Consider the following 22,204-nt stretch of genomic DNA (forward strand, 5'->3'; position numbering starts at 1 on the left):
GCCACAAAAATTCTGAAACTCTTATGAGTTTAGTCCAAGGAAATAATTTGAAAGGAGAAAAATACTTAGGTATTAAGCTATTCATTACATTATAAAAGAAAAGTTTAAATGAAATGAATGATCTTCTGTAAGTATATAGTTAAATAAATTATTATAAAATAATCAAAATAAATGATTATGTAGCCATTTAAGTAATCATTAAAGAAAAGAGGTGGGGAGGGGACCTTTTCCGGTAACACAAAATACTGTTCATGTTACAGACATGATGGAGTGAGATGGGAATTCATCTGGTGACTTTTCAGGAGAGATGTGTTTTAAAGTATAAATAAGGCAAGTGGCATTCCTTTTATTGCATGGATGACGGGGTAGAGCTGAAAAAATAACTGAGCCTAAGTCTACAGTGCAGTGATTTTTTTTTTTTTCTAGTAATAAACTATTTTCTTTAAATTAATCTCTGAATCTTCTTGGATACATCGTGTTATGCAGAAGATTACAGACAGTCTTCACCTGTTTCCTGAATAGATAAGTTCATTCAGCCAGAGGAATAGTTTGTTCTCAGATGAACAAAATTGCCTCCAGACTAAGTTGTTGCCAGGCTATGACATTGCTTGTTCTGAACTTTAATGAATCAAGGAAAGAAGGTAAGACTATTTCCTCTGATGGGACTCTACAGCCAGAAAATGTGCATGGGGCATCTAGAGTGAGGTATCTACCTCACCTCACGGGAAGGCTTCAGGATTTGGCCCCATTGAGAAGAAAGAATCTGGTCCACACAGCACTTGCATATGCTAAAGCAACTCTATTCTTAAAGCAGCCGAGTCTTCCCTCAGGGATGCCAAGAGCTTTTAGACTAAGTGAACAGAATTACCTCCTCCACAGGTTGCTGAGCAAGGAAAGAAGTCCGTCTCCCTCCATCGGTGGATGATAGGCTGATAGAAGATGAACTGGACTGTACTGTTCTCAGGCCCCGAGCTGCGGATCTGCAGGAGACAACGGCAAAGCAGAGGAACTAGTGTGACGGAGGGGTGCCCTCTGGGCTCCTTGTAGCTTGGACAAGGATGTGTGGTAGTGATGATGGTCTCAGGTTGTGTCAAGGACCGCACTGGGAGAGAAGGGGCAATAGCAGCATCACCCATCTTACCATCTAACCAGTAAATGGTCCTTGCAGAAACCATCAGCATCATCACTTCAGTTCTGCAGCCACAGGACAAGGTCTCAACGTGTGATTCTAGCAAGACTGTATCCCAAGCCACTGACTCCCTCACCCTCTTTTATTTTCACCCTCTCTGGTACAACAGGTAAAATTATACGAATTTTTCAGTGTAGCTTCAGAAATAGATAATTTGTTCTAAGAAAATTATAAATGCGATCTGCTTCAAAAAAACTAAAGATACTGTCACTGGTCCAGAGAAATAAAGAGCTAAAGAATTAAGGAGCTCCTCTCGCTCTAAGACATACTGGGAGTTTCCTGGCAATTGAGTGATTGATAGATCTTAATGTGCAAAATTACCAATGGGAAGCTCACTGAAATGCAAATTCCTGAGTTCAAGCCCAGAAATGCAGGCAATTCAAATGTAGAGAGTCCAGAAGTCAAATTTTGAAAAGCACCAACTTACATTACAAAAGCATTTACTTCAAATAAAACATATGTTTATGGGAATTACAGCTCTTTTGTTTTTTTAAAAGGGGGGAATGTGAGGCAATTCTTTCAAACTATTAATAATTCTTTAATAGTTTAAAAGTACAAGGTTGAGGAAACAAAATCAAACTGAAAGAGAAGGAAAAGTGTCCAACAGGAACAATGCATTGCTTTTACAAAGACAAATGACATGCAATATTTGAACAGTTGGGCAAAGGCAAGGCTTGGGCTATTTCTTATACTAAAGGAAGTTCCATGGACAGCCTGGAGGACCACCTATTATTCCAACTCCATTGCGACAGTTCGGGAAGCAAGAGTCCATAGATTCACATGCCGTAAGTCTTCGCTAATGTTTTCAAGCTTAGCATTGTTCTAAGTGCCCTTTACCTAGGAGAAATTGATGGATTTGGGCTTCAGCTTGTTTTTTTTTTTTTTTAAGATAGCCTTATTTTATTTTTTTTTCCTACTGAGTTTAGAAACGATTAAACACCTCGGGTACAAAGAAACAAGGAACAGGTGCTAACTGCTATATCAGTTTTTGGAACTGGGATGAGAACATGAGATGTTCCTCAGAAAATCTGGAAGCATTGCAAAGGGCAAAGATGAGAGGAAAACTATAGAATATCTCACATTATGCTAGGATTCTGACCCATGAAGCATCCCAGTCTTTCCTAATTAGAATAAACAGTGATACGATTCCCTACTTTAAAGCAAAAACAGCTGAAGCAATACCATGTCTTTCACAGAAGGGGAGCATGGCCTACAGATTAGTATTTTTCAGTCTTATGTGTCAGATACAGGATATCTAATTGCTTGTTTAGGGAGGGAGTATTAATCACAGTCTTTGGAAAGCTTTTTTTCTTCCCCCAGGTCACAAAAACTGATAGCTCTCTTGGGATGTGTGATTATCATGCTGGAAAGGTATTAGAAGAGGACTTCATTTGAACACAAGCTCCATAAAAAATGAAAAGGCCAGAAAGTTTGTTTAGATGTGGAGAGAGATTATTTTGCTAAGGTCCTTTTAAGGATGCTAGAAATTAAACTAAGTCTAGGAGTGTGTGTGTCTGTGTGTTCCAGTCACTCAGTTGTGTCCGACTCTTTGTGGCCCCATGGATTGTAGCCTGTCAGGCTCTTCTGTCCATGTGATTTTCCAGGCAAGAATATTGGAGTGGGTTGCCATTTCCTCCTCCAGGGGAACTTCTTGACCCAGGGATCAAACCAACACTTCCGATGTCTTCCGATTCTTTACCACAGAGCCACCTGGGAACCCTGGGTGTGTTGGGGGGAGGGGATCAAAATGAGGAGAAATATAACACCCAAATATTTGAAGAAAACTTGTTCTATGACATCTACAGTGTCCAGGCTTATCTTTTGGTCTGTTTAAAGAAGCAAAAAAAAAAAAAAAAGTGGATCAGGTCCTTTTTTAGCTCCCTGGGAATTACCAATAAAAGCACCTCATGTCCACCTCATGAATGACAAGGAGTTTTAGTGTTGAGAGAGAGGGTGGTAAATACCACGGTGAAGGGGAGAAAAATGCCAGCAGCTTAGAAAGAATATTGTTCTCAGTGAGTTCAAAGAAAATGATGGACAATGACCATAAATGTGGAGACTCTCTGCCTAGATATGAAAAGACACTGGAAAGAACATGGAGGTCTTATTTCAAATAGATGAAATCCATCATGGTGCATCCAAATCTCTGACCTCATTATCTTGCTTGGTTCCTTTCACCCTGAAAGCATTCCTGCTTCTCTCCTCTCAATAGCAGCCATTTGGTTTTTAATAATAACAGCTACAACTACCACAACAACCAGTGCTACATTCTTAACTGTGTGCAGGAAACATCTTGTGTGTGCAAGCTCAATCGCTCATTTGCATCTGATTTTGTGACCCCATGGACTCCTCTGCCCGTGAAACTTTCCAGGCGAGAATATCGGAGTGGATTGCCATTTCCTCCTACTCCAGGGGATCTTCCTTACTCAGGGGTCAAATCTGCATCTCTTGACTTGGCAGGGATCAAACATGAGTCTTCTGTAAGGGCAGAAGATTCTTTACCACTGAGCCAGCAAGGAAGTCCCCCCACCCCCACCCCCACCCCACACACTTGATCTTAGCCTAAAGGCCAAGAAGGGACATTTTATTTACCTTAAATAGAATCTTAAAACTACTCTGTCTTCCCTTCCACATTTACATTACAATGAAACAAACAAGGCTCCTAGAGGTGAAGTGAGTAGCTGAGGGCTACACAGCAAGGAAACAGAAGAGCAGGGATTTGAATGCAGGTCTGGTTGGCTCTAAAGCTGCCATTCTCTTCATGGTATCAAGTAATCCTATTAGCATTGTGAAGATATGGACCTTCCTCTTTAGTAGTATCCTTGTAATGCTTCTCAATATCTTCTTAATTTTACATTTACACTTTAGAGTAGAAAAAAATATTTTAAATAAAAAGAAGAGGCTGACTGAAAGTCTGATTTTTATGACCTAATCGTTGCTTACAGAGATAAACCACAATGTTCCCTTTTTCTTGGGTTTAATAATTCTGGGCTACTGGGACTCTTTATCATTAGGTCTAGAGCTTTATAAACCCTAAATCCTCAACATTAGATTTTGGTTCTCAAGTATACATTGAAAGAGTCATTTTGACACATTAGAATTTTGTTTAAGGGAACTAAATCATCTGGTGTATGTAATTTTGACCTCTTTAAGTAAATAAGGAAGAAGAATGTTCTGAACCAACTTTTTTCTCCTATAATTACAATGATTTAGTGTTTCTAACTCAATTTAATGACTTCTCATACTGGAAGTCAAGGAGAAGACAAAAACTGGTCACTTTTCATAGGAATTGATGATGGTGTCATGATGGAGCTGCAGGGCAGTACAAATGTGTATATGGATAATTGCTGAGCTTTAAGCCCATGTGAAAATCAAGGAGATATTACAAACCTATGGAAGACATCAAGTACACATAGGCTCTTCATACTATGAAATGCCATACTTTCCCTTCTCATTGGGAAACAGGTAATTTGTGAACCTTGGGATGTTCCTCAACTGGGTTCCTTTCTCTTCTGGGTGTAGTAGAAACTTTTGCCCCAGAAGGCCAGCAGGGGAGCTGGCAGTCAGTCACGGGTCTCTCACCCGCATTGCTTGCAGTTGAGTTGTTGCTCTGGCATAAGGAGAGGTGGGCAGAAGGGAGCTGTGGGCAGACCCACGAGCCGGAAGCCACAGCAGGGCTCAACTTGGTCACCTCTTCTCAGGGCAGCCAGGGGTGTCATGACTTAGGAGGGTTTGGAAATGGTGGAAATAAATCAGTATGTCTAGGAAGGGAATCAAATGGAAAAGAGGTTAGGGTTAGGGTTAGGTTAGGTTAGGGTTATTAAATGCCTTGGTCTCCTATATTTTAATTTTGGGCTATTCTGGTGGTGGACAGTGATAGCAAACCCTCAAGAAACTGTAAAAATATTTTTAAATGCTTTTGTGGGCTTTCAAGAATATGCCACGATAATAAGATCTTTTTTGCGGCACTTCAGTCAGTCAGTTCATTCACTCAGTTGTGTCTGACTCTTTGTGACCCCATGAACTGCAGCATACCAGGCCTCCCTGTTCATCACCAACTTCCAGAGTTCACCCAAACTCATATCCATTGAGTCGGTGATGCCATCCAACCATCTCATCCTCTGTCACCCCCTTCTCCTCCTGCCTTCAATCTTTCCCAGCATCAGGGTCTTTTCCAATGAGTCAGCTCTTCGCATCAGGTGGCCAAAGTGTTGGAGTTCCAGCTTCAACATCAGTTCTTCCAATGAACACCGAGGACTGATCTCCTTTAGGATGGACTGGTTAGATCTCCTTGCATTCCAAGGGATTCTCCAGAGTCTTCTCCAACACCACAGTTCAAAAGCATCAATTCTTCTGTGCTCAGCTTTCTTTATAGTCCAACTCTCACATCCATACATGACTACTGGAAAAACCATAGCCTTGACTAGATGGACCATTGTTGACAAAGTAATGTCTCTGCTTTAAAATATGCTGTCTAGGTTGGTCATAACTTTCCTTCCAAGGAGTAAGTGTCTTTTAATTTCATGGCTGCAATCACTATCTGCAGTGATTTTGGAGCCCCCCAAAATAGTCACTTAGGTGGCTACAAATAATATTGACATAGTTGTCATTCCATTGCCTTTCTCTTACATATTCTGCAAAGCAAGTATCATTCATCTTGCAAACTCCTCTTTCTTCAGGATCATCCACAGTGCTTGGCACACAGCAGGTATTCAAATAATTGCTGAATGAATGTATGAATGAACCAACCAATGAATGATACTGATTATGGTCCTTTCAAGCATTTTCAGAATTGCAAACTATTATCTGTGACAAATTCTTGGAAGCATTACAGCTTCTTGAGATTTTGGTGGCATGAGTGGTAAAGAACCTATCTGTCAATGCAGGAAAGATAAGAGATGTAGTTTTGATCCTTGGATCAGGAAGATCCTCTAGAGGCAGGCATGGCAACCCACTCCAGTATTCTTGCCTGGAGAATCCTATGGACAGAAGTCTACAGTACATGGCGTTGCAAAGAGTTGGACACGACTGAGGCGACTTAGCACAAACTGATAGAACATCCCCAAATTAAAATATAGTAGACTGAGACATTTGAGCTTCCCTGGTGGCTCAAACGGTAAAGGATCTGCCTGCAATGCAGGAGATGTGGGTTAGATCCCTGGGTTGGGAAGATCCCCTGGAGGAGGGCATTGCAACCCACTCCAGTATTCTTGACTGGAGAATCCATGGACAGAGGAGCCTGGAGGGCTACAGTCCATGGGTCACAAAGAGTCGGACATGACTGAGCGACTAAGCACAGCACAAAGGCATTTAATAAAGGTCACCGTTTTACATACATCTTGCCAATCATTTCTTATTGATAAAATGTTGGTAAAATTTATTATGTTGATTATAATTCATAAAAAGAAGCAGATTGTTACAACATAGCCCTTGCCCAATAGTACTTTTTGCCCTCCTATGAAAGCTATCGCTTTAAACAGGATAGTAGCAGAAAGGGCTTATAAAAATGCTAGTTATTATTGGAATAAAACATAGACTCAATTTTTCCATTATTTTAACAGTTGGAAATGCTAAGATTTGAGGTTATTCAGTAAAAATAATGAAAAAAAAAAATGTTAGCACCCAACTTTATTTTTACACTTCCTATAGTGTTTTCTAGTCCTCCGAGAATGCCAGACCTCAGTACTGGGAGATACAGATAACAGTTCAGCCCACAGGCCTTTGGCTCAGGGCTGCATGAGAGATGTTGGTTATGGATTTACTGCCCAAAGTACTTGAGTAGGGTAGTGGATCAGAGATGCTTCTTCGGAAATAATAACTGTAATGTTGGCTAAGGAACAAAGAGGTGGAAGCAATGTATCAGGACTAAGATGCTGAGGCAGGCAAACTAAGGTCTAATGGAAGGCTGGTCTCAGTGCTCTTATAGAGAAGGAGGGCAGAGAAGAACTGAGCAGAGTGGAGCCAGAGGAGGTAGAATTGGACAGGGGCCTGCCACTCTCAGTGCCAGAGAAAGGTGAGGAGTTGGTTCTCTGACTCTGTCTTCAATCTAGCTGTACCACTGGTAAAACAAAGTGGGGAACTCAACAAGAAATGCAGTGTACAGTAATTAGCTCAGTTCTAAACTCCTGGAATTGACTGCCTTTTATAAAGGAGCATATTTATTGGAGGAATCACTACCTGTAACGGTTGGGTAGGAAAATGAATCACTATTCATTACATGCTTCTTCTTTTCCCCCATAGTTAGTTTAGTCTTTTCCTCTCTAGAATGTTTGGCTTACAAAAATGATTTTCCTTTTGTATGAACATAGGTGGACAGGCATGGAGTGGCCATCTAGAGACAGGCTGGGTGGTAGGGTGAAATCAATCTGTTTTTAAACATTTGCTAAAGTTCAGCCTCCACGAGACAAAGGAAATGATGATTTCAATCCTACCCGAGATTCACAGGCTGCCCAAATTTCACAAAGTCTATCTTTATCACATTAGCTTGTAGCAAGTATCTGTAGCTTTTACTATCTGTTCATTTTATTTTGGTACTTAATTATAGTCATCACTATTTCAAAATTCCTATTCAGTGTTTTTTCTCTCAAATGGCATCATGAACTAGGAAAGGGCGGATACCATATTTCAAAGTCAAGCTGTCCCATGCATGAAGTATCTCCTTAAAGAAGAATACACATGGAAGTTCTGTAAACTTACTTCATGAAGTGAACTCTCATAACTTTGTGTTTGTGATTTCTGCTTAGGAGCCCCACCTATTGTTTTGCCTTTAATAAAACCAATTTGGGGGATGCTTTATTATGTATGGGGTTATGCTTCCCTGATAGCTCAGTTGGTAAGGAATCTGCCTGTAATGCAGGAGATCCCGGTTTGATTCTTGGATCAGGAAGATCTGCTGGAGAAGGGATAGGCTACCAATCCAGTATTCTTGGGCTTCTCTTGTGGCTTAGCTGGTAAAGAATCTGCCTGCAACGTGGAAGACCTGGGTTCAATCCCTGGGTTGGAAAGATCCCCTGGAGAAGGGAATGGCTATCCACTCCAATATTCTGGCCTGGAGAATTCCATGGACTATATAGTCTATGGGGTTGCAAAGAGTCAGACACGACTGAGTGACTTTCACTTTCACTTTCATGATTAAGTCTGTCCAGAAAGAAATATGAAGGTATCATCTCTGCTTAAATATCCTAACTTTGCAAATAGAAACCACCAGCCTTTTATTCTTTAGAGTACTTAGGCAAAAATTAGGCTATCAATCTTCCTAATCAAATTCCCCAACTATGAAAATGTAATGCATTTAGAAAATTATCCTCTCTAGGAAATAACTGTTCTTTAGTTGTCAGTATATGAATTGTGAATCAGTGTTCTTGTTCTTAGTTCTGAGTATGAGGATTGGTTACTATTCTGCAGTGCCTGTGTGTGTGTGCTAAGTCACTTCAGCTGTGTCCGACTCTGTGACCATGTGGACCATAGCCCACCAGGCTCCTCTGTCCATGAGGAGCAAGAATACTGGAGTGGGTTGTCATGCCTTCCTCCAGGGGATCTTCCCGACCCAGGGATTGAACTCACGTCTCTTACGTCTCCTGCATTGGCAGGTGGGTTCTTTACCACTAGTGCCATCTGGGAAGCCCATTCTGCAGTGTATTTTGGCTACTTTGATGGCTTAAGTACTCACTCATCACTTTTTTCTTCTGCTAATATGGCTTTCTTAAATTTTAAAAATGGTTCAAACTGAATATTTATCTTTAGCTGCTTTCACAAGAAGAGCTAAATTCAATGTTCTGAAAAAGAATGGACTGTGACTAAAAAAACCCCTCTTCTATCTGGGAAGGTCCTCATCTTTTACTGGGTCTGTAGCTTCTGAAAAGATAGCCTGGTAGGGGAAGAAAAGGATGCTAAGCTAGATAATTATCTAGCCAATAACCAGTCATCCTCAACAATTAATGTGATTACAGGTGTGCCTACATCCATTTGTCTTATAGCTACACCTGCCAAACTATTCCTGGGTATACCACTTGTAAATCAACCAACCTCTGACCATCTTCAGAGAAGTGGTTGTATGCCATGGTGTACAGAGAGTATTGTAAAAAGTTTGACCAGAAGTTAAAGCATTTGAAAAGATGGAAAGGAAGTCACTCAGTTAAATTTGCTTTTATACACACTACCTCATTCAATTCCTTACAAAGACTCTATGTGGAGAGATTTTTATTACCATTTTTCAAATAAGTAATAGGTTTTGGAGGTAAAACAACATACTCAAGGTCACACCTCCAGTAAGCAGGACAATATACACAATTTTAGAGTGTCTACCTCTTTTACCCTTCTACACTAGCATTGCCAAAAATGTACAGCCAACGTATGAATTACAAATTTTTGGAAGACATGGCTTCCCTAGGAAGACAGATGGGTGCTTAGTCCATTTGTAAAGGTGGCCAGAAAAAGAGATTCCAAAAAATAATATATAGCAATTCTCACTGTGAGAAAAATCTTTCTTTCACATAAAAAGTCTTTTTCTTTTAAAAAAGCAAAAATGGTATTTTGGTAATAAACTTCCTTGGAGATGTTGACAAAGTACCATTCTGACCCCAATGTATTTCATTCAGAAAGGAAGTTGTTGCTTAAATAAGTGTATAATGCAAAAGAGATTATACTTTGAATGACACTAAAAACTGAATTACAAACTGTGTATATAATTTTTAAGCATCGAAATCATGAAAGATGATAAATAAGCAAAAGGTAATCTTGCAGTTTCAGCTATTTCCTGGGGAAAATTAAGGAAGAAAAGGTTGCTTCATTATAAATCACTGGGAATAAAAGTAACTTTCTTCTTCTTATTTATATCTTCTTATATTATCTTGCTCATTTTCAAGTTTGAGTAAAAGGATTTTAAAAACTATAATCTATTTTATAGTAATTTTACATTTATTTGATTCTGATCTTTTCTAATGAAACTTTCATCTCCTCTCATCTGCAACCTGAAGGTAGGTCACCAAACAGGATATAATGAAAAAAATCACTAAAATGATAGCTTGGCCTGTTTTTGAAAGAAGATATTTACAGGTTGCTAGGATCTGGGAAGTTATTGCAAAGTTCCCCAAAGTTAATTTTTCCTTTAATATATACTTATACGCAGAGAGGAAAAAAATACCCTCTTAGCCATTCCCTTCTCCAGGGCATCTTTCTGACCCAGGGATCAAACCCGAGTCTCCCACATCACAGGTGGATTCTTCACCATCTGAGCCATCAGGGAAGCCCTCTCAGAAGCAACGCAGAAGGCTAAAAAGAGTTGGAGATGGAAGTAAGGAGACATGATCTTTGGTCCCAGCTTGTCATTGGCCTGAGCTAAGGAATATCACTCAGCTTCCCTCAGGCTCAGTGTCCTTGCAGGCAGAAAGAAGATGTCACCTCTGTCCCACTTCAGCAACTGCCGTGTGGTGAAAGTCCTTTATTCATCCAGCACTTGTTGGTGCTTATTGGGTTTTTCATGGAGCTATGAAGACAGATATAATTCTGTCTTTGAGAAACACACAGAGGGGAGATGTGATGTAAACTGGAATCTAGGGTCGAGTCACAGATGCTTCTGGAAGGGGAAAGTCCTGAGGTACAAATATGAGTTAGGGAGGAGAATGCAAGAAGAAAAGAACATTGTAGATAAAGGACACAGCATTACGTGAAGGTAAAGAGTGCAAGATGTTGGGGGACTTGTCAGTCATACAGTTGACTGAAACAGGAGAGGGAAACTCAAAGCTGAGGTGGGAAAGGTAGACAGAATCCAGATTATTGAGAGTTACACATGCTGGGCTATGGCTTTGCATTTTAGTCCCAAAGCAATGAGTGGAAGTGAGGGGCAATGCAGGATCGTGAACAGGGAAAACACTCTGGTTTTTAGAAAACTCACTCTGAAGGCAGTATAGACAATGGCTCAGCAGCTGGGAAACTAATTCAGAGCCCATCACATTAATTCAGGCGAGAAACACATAGACCTAAATTAAGAGACTGGTGGCAAGAACGGAGAACGAACAGTTTGAGAGATGGCATGGAGGTAGAGCTGACAAAGTTTAATGTCTAAGTAGGGGTGTACAGGAGAACGGAAATGGTGTGAATCACAGGTTTCTGACTTGGCTGGGTAAACAGTGTGGTATTCCACAAGAAATAAAGAAGATAAAGTAGGTTTCTAGGGCTAAACAAGTCCAATTTTGGACACATTGAGCTCATTGTCCCTGTGGGTGATGTGCAGAAGGCAGCTGGCCATGTGAAATGCATTTGACAATTCTGTGAACTGTTCCAATGTGGATAATGTTACTTGAATTCAATTCTATATTTTCAGTATGTGTATTAACTCTTACAAGGCCACGAGGTAAATTAGTGTAAGGGGTTTATTCTAAGGGCTTCAAAAACTTAAGATAGCTCTCATTCTTTTACTGTATTTGTTTGTTAAACTGAAATTATTTAACTACCCACAACGTCATTTCTTTTGTGAGCTATCTCTGATGGTTTGTGGGTGCTTGTTCATGGTCATGTAGCTGGCGTCTGGACTGAATTAGAAAGGGTTACCCCACAGATGGAGACAGAGGACAGAACTCTGGAACCCTTCTTTCATGCAATCCCATTGCCCATCACATTTTCCTAAATGCATCCCTACTTCCAGCTGCCATGGGGTCATCAAGCCTTGGCTTAAATCACATGTCCTCTGGCTTCAGGTCCCATGATGAAAAATTTATGGAGTCCTGGACACATTACAAGTTTTACAGCTTTACAACTGAAATCCTTCTAGTCCTTCTGACCTACTGAAGGAAAGAAAATATGTTTTATTTTATTGGGATTCCCAAACATTTCTTTGAGTATATACATTTTCCCTATAGAATGTGTATGTTGCTTCCAGCAATGTGTTTCATATTACCTTGAAGAGCAGGGAAGCTCTGATAGAAGGAAACAACTTGGCTTTGTTGCCAGTACAAGAGGAAAAAAAAAAAACAACTTGTAATTGGAAGCATGATAAAGTCTATGGATCATTAATTTCCCTTTGTCTTTGACTGAGGATACCTTATATGAGTCAATTACTGTATCCTAGTTTGTTTTAAAAATGGTACGTATCCCTGAACTAATCATATGCTGGCTTTTTGAGGGGAGGTCTTTTTACTAGCTTATACACACACACATATATATAAATGTACTATGTATGTATATATTTTCTTCCTAGAACCTTAAAATTATTCCATGTTCTTATTGCATGTTCTTACAAAGTAGCTCATGCTTGCTCATTTGCATCTGAGTCTTTGCAACCCCAAGGACTGTAGCCCACCAGGATCCTCTGTACATGTGATTTTCCAGGCAAGAATACTGTAGTGGGATGCCATTTCCTACTCCAGGGGATCTTCCTGATCCAGGGATTGAACCCACATCTCCTGAGTCTCTTGCATTGGCAGGCAGATTCTTTACCACTGTGCCTTGAATTAAACCTTGAATTAAACAAGGGTGTAGCTCAACACCCTTGAATTAAACATTTCCTGGATAACAAGCTTTCCAAATTTACATCAAAGCCTAAAGTCTCTCTTTCTTCAGGGGATTATAAGTAATACTAGTTCAGATGTGGCTTGAAAACAAGGTATCTAAATGGGCTCACCTTGACAATGAAATCTGCTGTAAGTGGTCCAGCCATTCTCAGTATCTCTTTGTCTGGAAATTTCTGGAAGTCCACACTAGAATTGTCCACAAGAAAGATGCCTGTAGAGCTGAGACTGTTTTCACCTTTAGCCCCCTGGAGGGTTTTGGTTTCCAGATCTACATAATCAAACACAGGAAGAGGTAACAAAGATGTTCCCAGGCCTACCACAGACCACACGCAAGCACATCCCATACAATGTCTAGAACTACAATAGGGAGAAGTATCATTCTTTATATGGCTGACAAATTTGAAATGTGATAGAAACAAAATAGATAGGCACTGCTGGATCACATAGGAATTGATGCAGCAAATGAAATTATTTTAAAACTTATTAACCAAGAATTCAGGGCTCCCTGTCAAAAAATCTTCAATTCCCTGGATGACTTCATTTGGGTACCCTAATTTACCACAACCATATTCTTTGGACTAAACCATCTCATCCCCCATATATCTTATTGATTTCAGTCTTTACAGCCCTCAGTCCTGAATTTACCCAGTAGTTTTCTTTTTTCTCTCTGAGACCCAGGGTACCTCTCTGAGTTCCTTAAGCACTCACTGGGTAATTTGATATTCATGAGTTACCTTGCAGTTATTGATACTTCCTGGTTACTTATTGCACATGGGCTATTGTTCAAAATGAAAAAAAAAAAAAAAACAAAACTACAGTGGCTTAAAGACAGAAAACTAACTATCCTCTTTTCTTTCTTTTTAAAATCCTTTTTAAATTCAGTCTTGGGTACTTATATGGCATCTCATAAGAACTTAGGATGGAGAGAAGAACTTCTGGATCCCTGGAGCATTCCAATCTGAATTTGCCCAGTGACAAAGCCTAGGCAGCATCTTTTGTTTTAGGAAATCAGAGCATGCTAGGGAGGAGGGTAATTTTGATATATATTTCAAAGCAGATTAAATTCTCATGTGATTGAGTATTTTAGAATAATCCCTATCAAGCTACCAACGGTATTTTTCACAGAACTAGACCAAAGAATTTCACAATTTGTATGGAAATACAAAAAACCTCGAATAGCCAAAGTAATCTTGAGAAAGAAGAATGGAACTGGAGGAATCAACCTGCCTGACTTCAGACTCTACTACAAAGCCACAGTCATCAAGACAGTATGGTACTGGCACAAAGACAGAAATATAGATCAATGGAACAGAATAGAAAGCCCAGAGATAAATCCACGAACCTATGGACACCTTATCTTTGACAAAGGAGGCAAGGATATACAATGGAAAAAAGACAACCTCTTTAACAAGTGGTGCTGGGAAAACTGGTCAACCACTTGTAAAAGAATGAAACTAGAACACTTTCTAACACCATACACAAAAATAAACTCAAAATGGATTAAAGATCTAAATGTAAGACCAGAAACTATAAAACTCCTAGAGGAGAACATAGGCAAAACACTCTCCGACATAAATCAAAGCAAGATCCTCTATGACCCACCTCCCAGAATATTGGAAATAAAAGCAAAACTAAACAAATGGGACCTAATGAAACTTAAAAGCTTTTGCACTACAAAGGAAACTATAAGTAAGGTGAAAAGACAGCCCTCAGATTGGGAAAAAATAATAGCAAATGAAGAAACAGACAAAGGATTAATCTCAAAAATATACAAGCAACTCCTGCAGCTCAATTCCAGAAAAATAAATGACCCAATCAAAAAATGGGCCAAAGAACTAAACAGACATTTCTCCAAAGAAGACATACAGATGGCTAACAAACACATGAAAAGATGCTCAACATCACTCATTATTAGAGAAATGCAAATCAAAACCACAATGAGGTACCATTACACGCCAGTCAGGATGGCTGCTATCCAAAAGTCTACAAGCAATAAATGCTGGAGAGGGTGTGGAGAAAAGGGAACCCTCTTACACTGTTGGTGGGAATGCAAACTAGTACAGCCGCTATGGAAAACAGTGTGGAGATTTCTTAAAAAACTGGACATAGAACTGCCATATGACCCAGCAATCCCACTTCTGGGCATACACACTGAGGAAACCAGATCTGAAAGAGACACGTGCACCCCAATGTTCATCGCAGCACTGTTTATTATAGCCAGGACATGGAAGCAACCTAGATGCCCATCAGCAGATGAATGGATAAGGAAGCTGTGGTACATATACACCATGGAATATTACTCAGCCATTAAAAAGAATTCATTTGAACCAGTCCTAATGAGATGGATGAAGCTGGAGCCCCTTATACAGAGTGAAGTAAGCCAGAAAGATAAAGAACATTACAGCATACTGACACATGTATATGGAATTTAGAAAGGTGATAACGATAACCCTATATGCAGAACAGAAAAAGAGACACAGAAATACAGAACAGACTTTTGAACTTTGTGGGAGAATGTGAGGGTGGGATATTTCAAAAGAACAGCATGTATACTATCTATGGTGAAACAGATCACCAGCCCAGGTGGGATGCATGAGACAAGTGCTCCGGCCTGGTGCACTGGGAAGACCCAGAGGAATCGGGTGGAGAGGGAGGTGGGAGGGGGGATCGGGATTGGGAATACATGTAAATCCATGGCTGATTCATATCAATGTATGACAAAACCCACTGGAAAAAAAATAATAATAATAATAAAAATTAAAAAAAAAAAAAAAAAAAAAAGAATAATTGCCTGCTGCATGAAGAAACATGGTTCAGTTCGGTCAGTTCAGTCACTCAGTTCTGTCCGACTCTTTGAGACTCCAATGGACTGCAGCAGGCCAGGCCTCCCTGTCCATCACCAACTCCCGGAGTTGACTCAAACTCATGTCCATTGAGTCAGTGATGCCATCCAACCATCTCATCCTCTGTCGTCCCCTTCTCCTCCCACCTTCAATCTTTCCCAGCATCAAAATCTTTTCCAATGAGTCAGCTCTTCGCATCAGGTGGCCAAAGTATTGAAGTTTCAGCTTCAACATCAGTCCTTCTAATGAATATTCAGGACTGATTTCCTTTAGGATGGACTGGTTGGAGCCCCTTGCTTTCCAAGGGACTCTCAAGAGACTTCTCCAACACAACAGTTCAAAAGCACCAAATTCTTCAGTGCTCAGCTTTCCTTATAGTCCAACTCTCATATCCATACATGACTACTGGAAAAATCATAGCTTTGGCTAGATGGACCTTTGTTGGCAACGTAATGTCTCTGCTTTTTATATGCTGTCTAGGTTGGTCATAACTTTTCTTCCAAGGAGTATGCATCTTTAATTTCATGACTGCAGTCACCTTCTGCAGTGATTTTGGAGCCCAGAAAAATAAAGTCTGTCACTATTTCCACTGTTTCCCCATCTATTTGCCATGAAGTGATGGGACCAGATGCCATGATCTTAGTTTTCTGAAAGTTGAGTTTTAAACCAACTTTTTCACTCTCCTCCTTCACTTTCATCAAGAGGCTCTTTAGTTTTTCTTCGCTTTCTGCCGTAAAGGTGGTGTCATCTGCATATCTGAGGTTATTGATATTTCTCCCGGCAATCTTGATTTCAGCTTGTGTTTCATCCAGTCCAGTGTTTCTCATGATGTACTCTGCATACAAGTTAAATATGCAGGGTGACAATATACAGGCTTGACACACTGCTTTCCTGATTTGGAACCAGTCTGTGTTCCATGTCCAGTTCTAATCCTTGCTTCCTGACCTGCATACAGATTTCTCAAGAGTCAGGTCAGGTGGTCTGGTATTCCGATCTCTTGAAGAATTTTCCTCAGTTTGCTGTGATGCATACAGTCAAAGGCTTTGGCATAGTCAATAAAGCAGAAATAGATGTTTTTTGGGAAATCTCTTGTTTTTTCAATGATCCAATGGATGTTGGCAATTTGGTCTCTGGTTCCTCTGCCTTTTCTAAATCTACCTTGAATATCTGGACGTTCACGGTTCACATACTGTTGAAGCCTGGCTTGGAGAAATTTGAGCATTACTTTGCTAGCATTTGAGATGAGTGCAATTGTACGGTAGTTTGAGCATTCTTTGGCATTGCCTTTCTATGGGATTGGAATGAAAACTGACCTTTTCCAGTCCTGTGGCCACTGCTGAGTTTTCCAAATTTGCTGTCATATTGAGTGCAGCACTTTCACAGCATCATCTTTTAGGATTTGAAATAGCTCAACTGGAATTCCATGACCTCCACTAGAAACATGGATGGACTAACAATGGTTTTAAAACTTGCACAAAGACCCTTGCTTTTGGCAGGGTTGTTTAGCAGAAACAACCCCTGGTAGGGTAGGGATCTGGGTCCCCTGGTCATTTAGTCAGAATGACTCCCCTCTTGTATGTTCTGCAGATTGAGGTTTTGGAGTTAAGGACAGTTTTGAGGTCTCTGGAGGCACTAAGATATCCAGTATAGTTACACTAAATTACTCTAGATGTTGCCTACTTCAGGTTTCCGACCAGAAGGAATAGCAATGGGTAGAAAATGGTGTCCAGTTAATGCCCATGTCCCAGATGAAGTCAAGCAGCCCTTCTCTGGGAGTAGGTCTGGCCTTCCACCCAGGCACCAGTGCAGGGAGGACCTCATGGAAGAATATAAGGCACATGAGACAACATGGAGGGGGACAAGCATAGTGGTTATCATCAGAGGAAAGCAATAGCTCTGTGTCTCTTCTCCCTAGCCTTCCCTCCTCCAGCTGCCTTCGCTAATTTGTGGAGGGATCTCCAGGACATAAATTAACTTAGTTTTGGAAAACTCATGAAGATCTAAGCCTGAGTATCTGATTCAATTTCATCACCAGGCCTCCCAGCTATCTTTCCCAAGATACTTGTGACTAAAGATGGGCTGGGCCTGGAAAGACTATCTACTCATGTCCTGGAGTGTGTGTTAGTCACTTAGTTGTATCCAACTCTTTGCGATTCCATGGACTGTAGCCCGCTAGGCTCCTCTTTCTGTGGAATTCTCCAGGCAAGAATACTGCAGTGAGTAGCCATTCCCTTCTCCAGGGGATCTTTTTGACTCAGGGATCGAACCTGGGTCTCCTGCATTGCAGGCAGATTCTTTACCATCTGAGCCACCAGGGAAGCCCCCTAAATATTTACAACTGGACTCACATTGGGCCACCTTCTGGGACTGAAGGATGAAAGGCTTGCAAGAAAAACAGGGCAACATTTATTCACACATTTATTTTACTGAGTTATATTCCAAATTCCAAAACTTCCTTAGTTATACATATGCTATCAATAGTATGCCTGTTGGCAGAAAAAGCAGATTCTGTTTTGCTTTTCATCATTTATGATTATCATCTGAAGCTTCACCTATCCAATCTCTAGAGTAATTAAACCAAACAAAGCCAGTTCTTCAGCTTCTTAGTAATCATATAATTAGGAAGTCTGGGATGCCACTACATTTACAAAAATGAATTTTCCTCTTACATCTATTCCTTTGGGTGGGTCCTTTCTTCTGCAATGAGGAATAAGTCCCCCCATTTGGCGATGGACTGGTCTAGACTTTTTATTTTAGCCCCTCATTGCACAGAAAAATACTTTTTTTGACTGAGGTTGTTATACCAGCAGTTAATTCTGTCCCGTTCTCAAGGGGAAAAACAAATCATTTGAATGGTAATAGTGTACAAACATATATCATCCTTGGACATGTGAACAATATATTTTGGGGAGTTGTTCAGGGTTAAAAAAGGACTTGAATCCATATAAGGTGGTTTCCCAGAATCTTTTGACTTTGCCTGGACTGTACCTTACTTATTCCTTTATGTCACATGACCTCTCATCCCACCTTTCCCATGAAATGCAATTATTTTTATTTTTAGAAAGACTTCAGTAGGCTCTCTGAACTTTCACAGGCTCCAATTTGTCTCCCGCTTGTTTGTCTTTCTGGAATGATTTCATTTATAATCCAATTGCCAAAAGATAATGCTTGCTACCTAAATTGGCTTCTTAGGCAAGTGTGTGGGAGGGAAGAGAGAGCAGAAGATGATAGATGGCTCTGGAGGAAGCTAGGAACAGTCACAGTGGAGGAGATCAGAAACGCTCAAGGGACCAACTGAAGAGAAGTCTTTCAGTGGAAGTGAATTTTGCAGAGAATGCTGGCATATCCTCTCCTATTCTCTCCCGGGTTTATAGCCTATAATTTTCTGCTTGTGATTTACAAGTCTCCATCTAAACAACACTACACGGCAAAAAAAAAAAAAAAAAAGATGTGGCTATGTACTGCTGGCTTGGCATGACTAGAGATCAATTCTTGCCCAGGCTCTGGTGGGACCCTGCTACCATTTGATCTTTGGGGTTATGATTACCCTTCAATCCTGAATTCCAAAAGCTATCTTCAAGATGTTAGGGTCTTGCATTATCTTTTCTACCTGGTGTGCTTAATGAGACCACATAGTTCTCTTTAAATGCCATTGGGTTAAGATTGTGAGGAGTTTCTATGTTCCTCTGAGTTGATGACATAATGGAGCATGACAGTAGAAATTAAAAAGAATGAAGAAGAGGGAGAGAAGGTTGGAAAGAAGAAGAAAAACAAGAGGTGAGGCAAGGAAAAGACTGAGATTGACTGAAGAGGAAGAAGAGAGAGAATGAGAAATAACATTCACAAAATCATAAACATGTGCTTAACTCAGGAACAATCTATTGGAAGCATCAATTTTGTATCTTTCAGGATGACTGTGGTTAGAGGTAATTACCAGAGAGGTTTCTGCTATCTCCTAGGTAACTGAAAGAGAAATAGAAGTACTCAAAATATCATATTATGATAGAGAATTAAGATTTGTATTCCTAAATCTTAATCTTTTCTGGGGGAAAAAAAAACAGAACAATAATGACTAAAATTCCCCATATCCAAAAGTCAACAACTGAGTTTACTTACACAGGTGATCAGGTCCTTTTAAGACAAGACGGATATGTCTGCTTCCATAGGGAATACCAACCACTGTGTTGTCCACTAGAGAGAAACAAAGCAGAATCTTAAAGCACATAATTTGATACAAAATTACTGATCGTGTCTTGTGTAAGGCACTGATTTACAAACACCCCCAAATGACAATCTTTTAAAAATGTGTTTAAAATCTGAACACCAATATGTGGGAATCAAAATTTCCACTTTCTACAAAATAAAATATGTTGAAAAAGCTGGTCACTTGCTAATTCATGGGGATCTGGCCTTTGAAAAAAAATACATGAATTTTGACATATTGAAAAATGAATTTACAAGTGTTCATTTCTAATTTTAAAACCTGATCCTGCATCCTCATATTTTAAACTGGAGCAATTGTGTAGAATTACAAAAAGAAAGTAAGTTCTAATGCTCTAAAGATTTTATTATATTAAAATCTGATCTGTATTTCCCTCGGGCAAAGTATGTTGGATGAGTACCACAGATAAGAAGGCACTATCTTGTATTTTTTCAACTTTCTAGGTCAGAAATCATGCTTTCCATCCTTTAATATCCTTCACACTATCTACAGCTAATACTATATTTTATAAGTGTCCCATAAATGTTTATTAACATCCCCCCAACATTTCCTCTTGATTTTGAAAATTTTTAGAAATTGACTGAATTAGAGATTATTTTAGAAATTATTCGATTTTCATCCTATCTGAAAACTGAGCCACAATTCAGTGGAAGCACTCCCCAAACCTACATTTGCTAAAAAATTAGAGGAATATAACATGTATCCCAAACACATCATAGGCGTGCTCATTTAGAACTCTATTTGTGAAATGAATCCTTTATATTTGCATGGCACTGAAGAATTTCACTTTCCCCTAAACTTTACTATCTATTCCATCACCCCAAACTTATAATACGGGCAAAGAGGATGCTACCATTCTGATTTGATGACAAAGAAATGAGGCCTCTGAGAAGTATAGTTAAGTAATGGAAGGTCAAAGATCAGGAGGGCATTTCAGAAGACAACAGAAAGGCAGGTATTTTCAAACTCATCAGCATATTCAGAAACTCTGTGGGATTCTCTGTTTCACATCTTTCCAGCATTATACATTACCATCCTATCTATCACTGAAAGAATTTCATTTAAGTAAAAGAATCCCCAAAGCTAGCCAATTTCTCTGAACCTTAACATTATCATCCTGTCTTTGGGAGAATTTAATTTCAACAAATGAATTTCAGACATTCTCTAACTTCTCTGACTCTTAGTTTCTTTGTTTGTAAAACAGTGAAACCAACACTTAACTCACAATACTGCTGTTAGCAGATGTAAGTATGACTATAGATATGTATACTAAGCAGACATATAGTCTGGAACACAGTAGGTATTTTGTAAATATCATTTTATCTGTCTATTCCAAGTCTCCTTAAGGACAGCGACTGAAATGCTGTTTACTTTGATGATGTTTTTAAATGCTCCAAGGCCCAGAGCTCATAGCCAGCTGAATGAGAAAGAAGAATCATATGCTCTCAATTTCTTCCCTAAAAGGTTACATTTATCAAGTTTTCTACAATACTGAACATTCTACACACATTACAACCTTTTAGTTGTTTTTTAATGCCAGGCACTGTTAAAGAAAAGGCTGGGTTTTGGATAGCCAAGAGTTTGTGGCACAGAAGAACAAAATACTTAAGGGGAATACAGAAAAGGAAAACAAACGTTGAGACTGGGCCCATAGACCTTTAAACATCTTGCATTAAGCCATGGGTTTTTAAGCTTATAAAAGAAACTCAAAGCAGTTAAAACAATGGGCTTCCTAGAAATAGAAAGTCTTTGTTTATCCACAGGTCAAGTAAAGTGCAAGTAAAAGGAAAGCTCTCTGGCCCTGCAGTGCTCAGCAGTGGGCTTCTGACCCCCACATGTTCTGTTGAGAAGTGACTCACTTTCCACATGCGGGGGCATTAACCCAATTAACCCAAGCTTTTGGCTGGCACAGCCACCTTTGTACACTCCCCAAGGAAGATGGGGAAGAGCCTAGAAGGTTGTTGGGGGAAGAGGGTAGGATGGAGAGAGTAGACCAGGCCAGATAGAATGTCTCCAGATTGCCCTCTGCCCTTGCCATGTCAAAGAGAAATACAGAGAACTTGGGCTAGTGCCAGCTTGAACAGTCAGCAATGCACCCAGCATCAGGTGGAGGAAGAGTCCTCACTTATCCTCCTATGGTGCTATAAAGGGTGAGCAGACAACTAGGAGGTCATCAGGCAACTGCCAAATTCATTATTTTATTCCATAGATATTATTTGAGTGTCTCCTAGTATCAGGCTTCATGTTGTTTAGTTGCTAAGTCGTGTCTGCATCTTTGTGACCCCAAGGACTGAAGCATACTAGGCTCCTCCGTTCATGGGATTTCCCAGGTGAAAATTCAGGAGTGGGTTGCCATTTCCTTCCTTAGGGGATCTTCCCAGCCCAGGGATAGAAGTCGCATCTCCAGCATTGCAGCAAACTCTTTACTGCTGAGTCATTAGGG

General features: G+C 39.9%; 1 protein-coding gene across 1 annotated transcript in view; it reads right to left on the minus strand.

The window, feature by feature from the left end:
* Positions 1-22,204, minus strand: part of LOC133048525 (ADAMTS-like protein 1) — a 270,703-nt gene that overhangs the window by 51,877 nt on the left and 196,622 nt on the right. The window contains exons 6-8 of the mRNA XM_061132223.1: positions 19,656-19,730; positions 12,807-12,964; positions 869-980 (exon numbers count right to left, since the gene is read on the minus strand). Of these exons, the coding sequence (XP_060988206.1) occupies positions 869-980; positions 12,807-12,964; positions 19,656-19,730 (345 nt within the window). The remainder of the gene's footprint in view (positions 1-868; positions 981-12,806; positions 12,965-19,655; positions 19,731-22,204) is intronic.

The sequence above is a fragment of the Dama dama genome, chromosome 29, assembly GCF_033118175.1.
Source record: "Dama dama isolate Ldn47 chromosome 29, ASM3311817v1, whole genome shotgun sequence".
In the NCBI taxonomy this organism is placed as follows: Eukaryota; Metazoa; Chordata; class Mammalia; order Artiodactyla; family Cervidae; genus Dama; species Dama dama.